Here is a 4,020-nt window from a genome sequence, read left to right as displayed (position 1 = left end):
CGATGGAGACCTGATGTCCTGGCCAGCAACACGAAATGGGAGGAGGAAGGTGGCACTGAGGGACAGTGGGACAGAGGCCATAGAGAGCGACAGCAGGTTGAACAAGTTGTCTTTAATGAATCAGGACTAGAGCAGAGGTTGAAATGATCAATGCTAACCGCCAGTGGTGGTAGTGGCTACGGTGGCTGTGGTGGCGGCAGAGGAAGATGCTGCCCCAGTACTTGTGGTTGTCTCCCCATCAGCCGGGACTGTGCCCTCGGGAACATGACTGTCTTCCTCTTCAAAAGAGTCTGCATCCCCATGAGATTCTGAAGTGTCCTCTGAGGGTTTCTTGGTTTCGTCACAGGTCAGAGGAGCGTCAGCATCTATCCTAACACAGCATCGTTTTCTGCCTTTGCACGTCTGGAATGAAGGCTGGTTCTTCTCTGTGGCTCGGCACACGGACCTGCAGCGTCCTGACTTGTTGGCACACTTCTTCACATACCAGTTACCTGCAAAAAGAAGAGGTGAAACATTCACCATGAGGTGTTGGTCATAAAAAGGAAAAAGCAATCATTTTGTGGACAAGGGTGGTTTGAATCTTGTACCGGTCAGTTTGTTATGTTTGTCCTAATCAGAAAAGCTGTTCTGAGCAGATAGAAATCTTTAGAAATGAACCAACATGGAGGTGTGTATAAAGGGATGAGACACACATTTCTGAAGTCAGGGTTCAGCACACACTCACCAGGTGCCTGCTATTCTAAGTGGCACAAATACACGCTGACACTGCACACGAAACCCCAGTCAAGTCCCCAAAATGCAGCTGCACCCACACAGTCAGAACAATCATTTGAAAATGACATATGTTCAAATCATGGCTGACCTCCACACCCTAACTGAAGCACATACTGCCTGTTGCTGAAACTCGGTGAGGTTTTTGATGTCTCTACAAATTGTGCTTAGAATGTGACTCTAGACTTGCCTTACACTATCTTTGAAAAAAGATGTCAGGTTATGGTACCGGCATTGTGGTGTAAGGGGTTCACCTGCTGCCTGTGGGACTGGTGCAATGATGCAGCACCACTGACCCCAACCTGAGGGCCTGGCATCCTATGTGGGCAGCAGTTGGTGTCCTGGCTGCTAAACTTCTTCCTTCCCCCCTCCCCATTTCCTTTAAATTTATTTTATAGTAATGTATAACAAATCTAGATTAATTCATTACAAAGAGGCAATTTTCCCAAACAGTACAATAATAGCTTTCCCCTGACGGATCTTGGGACTTTACATAATAAAGAATATTACTAATAATTGGTGAAGAATGTAGAAGAATAGGTGAAAAAAATCCTTGGTTGGCCATGCTAATTAGTAGTTTTCATGTCTTTGAAAATTTACATTAAAGGCACCATTTTGTTATATAATTATGCAGATTGAAGTAAAAATACAACAAAGTTCTACAAGGTATGGTTCTCCCCGTCTACCATTTTGAAAGCTGTGTGCAGTGATACTTTGCAAAATATGAGAAATATTTGAAAAAAATTCACTGTGAATAGTTAAAAAGCATCATATTCCTAGAAGTCCTTTTAAGGAAATCTGTTTTATTTAAAGTAATTTTTTGGTATAAAGTAAATGCACATGTTTGTAAACATTTTTGCTCTTTTTTTGTTTGTTTTGTTTTTGTCTTTTTTTTGGTTAAGAAGTAGTGTTATTGTTTTTTCTGATTTTTTAAAAAATTATTTTAAATTTTAGATGATGTTAATGTAGTTGTTCACAGTTGGATGGATCAAGAGTTAAGGAGAAGTTGGCTACTCTACTTCTGGTTCAGCTTACTGTTTATGGCCTATGAAGCAGCAAGAAGATGGCTCAGGTTCTTGGGCCCCTCCACCCATTTGGGAGGTCCAGAAGAAGCTGTTGGCTTTTGATTGGCTCATATCTGGCTGTTGTGGGTACTTGGAAAGTGAACTTGAGAATGGAAATTCTTCCCTTCTCTCTCATTGTAACTCAGCCACACAAATTAAAATAAAAAAAAAATAAATGTATATAATCCCCCAACACTGCTGCCTGTGAGAACAGCATCCCATTAGGGTGCTGGATCATGTTCCAACTGCTCCATTTTTGAAGCAGCCCCCTAGTAATGGTCTAGGAAAGCAGAAGATGGCCCACTTGTTTTGGCCGCTGCACCCAAGTGAGTGGGCTAAAAGAAATGCCTGGCGTTGGTGTGGCCCTAGGGGTGACCGCTGAAGCCATCTCTGAGTGATCCAGCAACAAATGACTCTCTGTCACACTTTCTTAATTCAGACTCATATAATTGAATCTTTAAATAAAAAAAACAACGTATCAACTTTTGGTATTACTAGCACAATTTTTTTTCTCATATGTGTCTCTCCATTGATATCTATCTGTAGGACACTGACATGTAAATATTCAATAAAACTTTTGGGTGAAAACAACAAAAAGCTATTAATTAAGGATAACAGTAAATACGATGCCGTCATTCTTTGAGAAGTGCGATGTTAATGCCCGTACCGTACACCTACGTAAAATAACACACTTTCCAACACTGAAAGCCATAAAGAGAGGGTGGAATTCTGTCTTGTCGTGTGTGCTAAGTGCCTTTTTTCTAGTCTCTCCACACTTAAACACCAGCTACTATCTGAGTCAAGTACTCTACCGGGCATAAAATGGTGACCAAGGTCTAAGAAGGTCTTAGTTTGGAAAGGGGAAGAAAAGAAACAAGTGAATCATTGGGGGGATTCATAACCAAAGAAACAAGAGAATCACAGAAGAATACACTGTGGGGAGAGCAGTAAAATAAATTTAAAAAATTACAGAATCTTGTTAAATTTACCTGGGTCATTAGAAACTCCCACAAATTGTCTCATTAGCTTTACAATATTCATGCAGAGAAAAATCATTCAAATGACACAACAGGTTAATATTGCTACAACAATCTGACAGAATAATGAGCGTCTTCTGCTAATGATATTTTCAGGGACCACTTGAAGATTTGTAAGACTTCTCCTGATACATTGTTCCATGTCAAGAAGGCAGGTGGCATGATCAGCTGTCAGTTGAACCAAATAGAAAAAGCATAAACACTAACAAGATTGTGTCCGGTTTCTTGATTCCTAAAGCACATCCAGGATTCTTGTCTAGGCTGTGTAAATACAAATCATAGAAAACAGTGAGGAGAAGTAAGTCATGGTATTATTTTGAAGTGGAGTGGCCAAACGTCACAAGAGTATGTTGTGCATTTCAAAATAACTAGAAGAGAAGGTTTTGGGTGTTCCCCTTACAAGTAAATAGCTGACATTCATTAGTGAAGGATACGCGATCACACCATGTGTGTATGTGTCAAAGCAGCATGTTCTACTGCATCAACACAGGCAGCCATTCCTGGCCAAGAAGACACAAAACATCACAGAAGAAATGCTCACACAATATGCTGAAATATCAACTGTGCATAGTCCCCCACGTCCACCTAAAATATTGCTCTAGCCATTCTCACTTTGTAGTTCTGTAGGACACCTTTCATGCCAAGAGCACCCAAGAGCAGACAAACCAGGGAGTTTCTTGGTTAGATGCAGAACACAGAGGGAGGTCATGTGTTGGGATTCTTAGCTCAGGGGACAGTGAGAGCGAAGTGAGGCAGGACTTTTCTGGGACCAGGAGAGAGAAGGGGTACATAGGGCAAACATAGGACACAGAGGAGGTGGGTCTCAGAGACATCTCTACTCCCACACAGGCTGAAAGAAGAGGTGTCACCATCTGTATCTCCTTCCCAGCTCCCATTAGAGAAACGTGGGGCAGAGTTGTTCTGGAACAATAGAACCCCACTCCTCCCCACTTCTTGCCAGGGAGAACTCCACCCCTGCCACCACAGAGCAGGGGAACTCAAATCCAGGGCCAGGAACAAGTTTTAGACCACATTTCTTCTTCTCCAAGGTCCTGTTACCTGAGGTCAACTGGACCAGGAACATCAAGACTGCAAGGCTCAACACCAGCGACTTCATGGCTCCTCAGACGTTGGCCAGTTGGCTCTCC

General features: G+C 42.3%; 1 protein-coding gene across 1 annotated transcript; it reads right to left on the bottom strand.

Moving 5' to 3' along the window:
* Positions 1 to 153: 153 nt before the first annotated feature.
* On the bottom strand, positions 154 to 4,020 carry DEFB126 (defensin beta 126). The gene is made up of 2 exons (XM_040981255.1): positions 3,932 to 4,020; positions 154 to 491 (listed from the first exon to the last, which is right to left on the bottom strand). The coding sequence occupies exons 1-2, from the start codon at positions 3,987 to 3,989 to the stop codon at positions 154 to 156; spliced, it is 396 nt and encodes a 131-aa protein (XP_040837189.1). The 5' UTR covers positions 3,990 to 4,020.

Source organism: Ochotona curzoniae, unplaced genomic scaffold, assembly GCF_017591425.1.
Source record: "Ochotona curzoniae isolate NIBS_2020 unplaced genomic scaffold, NIBS_Ocur_1.0 contig_3520, whole genome shotgun sequence".
NCBI classification, from domain to species: domain Eukaryota; kingdom Metazoa; phylum Chordata; class Mammalia; order Lagomorpha; family Ochotonidae; genus Ochotona; species Ochotona curzoniae.
The sequence above is the reverse complement of the archived record's forward strand: the minus strand, read 5'-3'. Positions and strand labels throughout refer to the sequence as shown.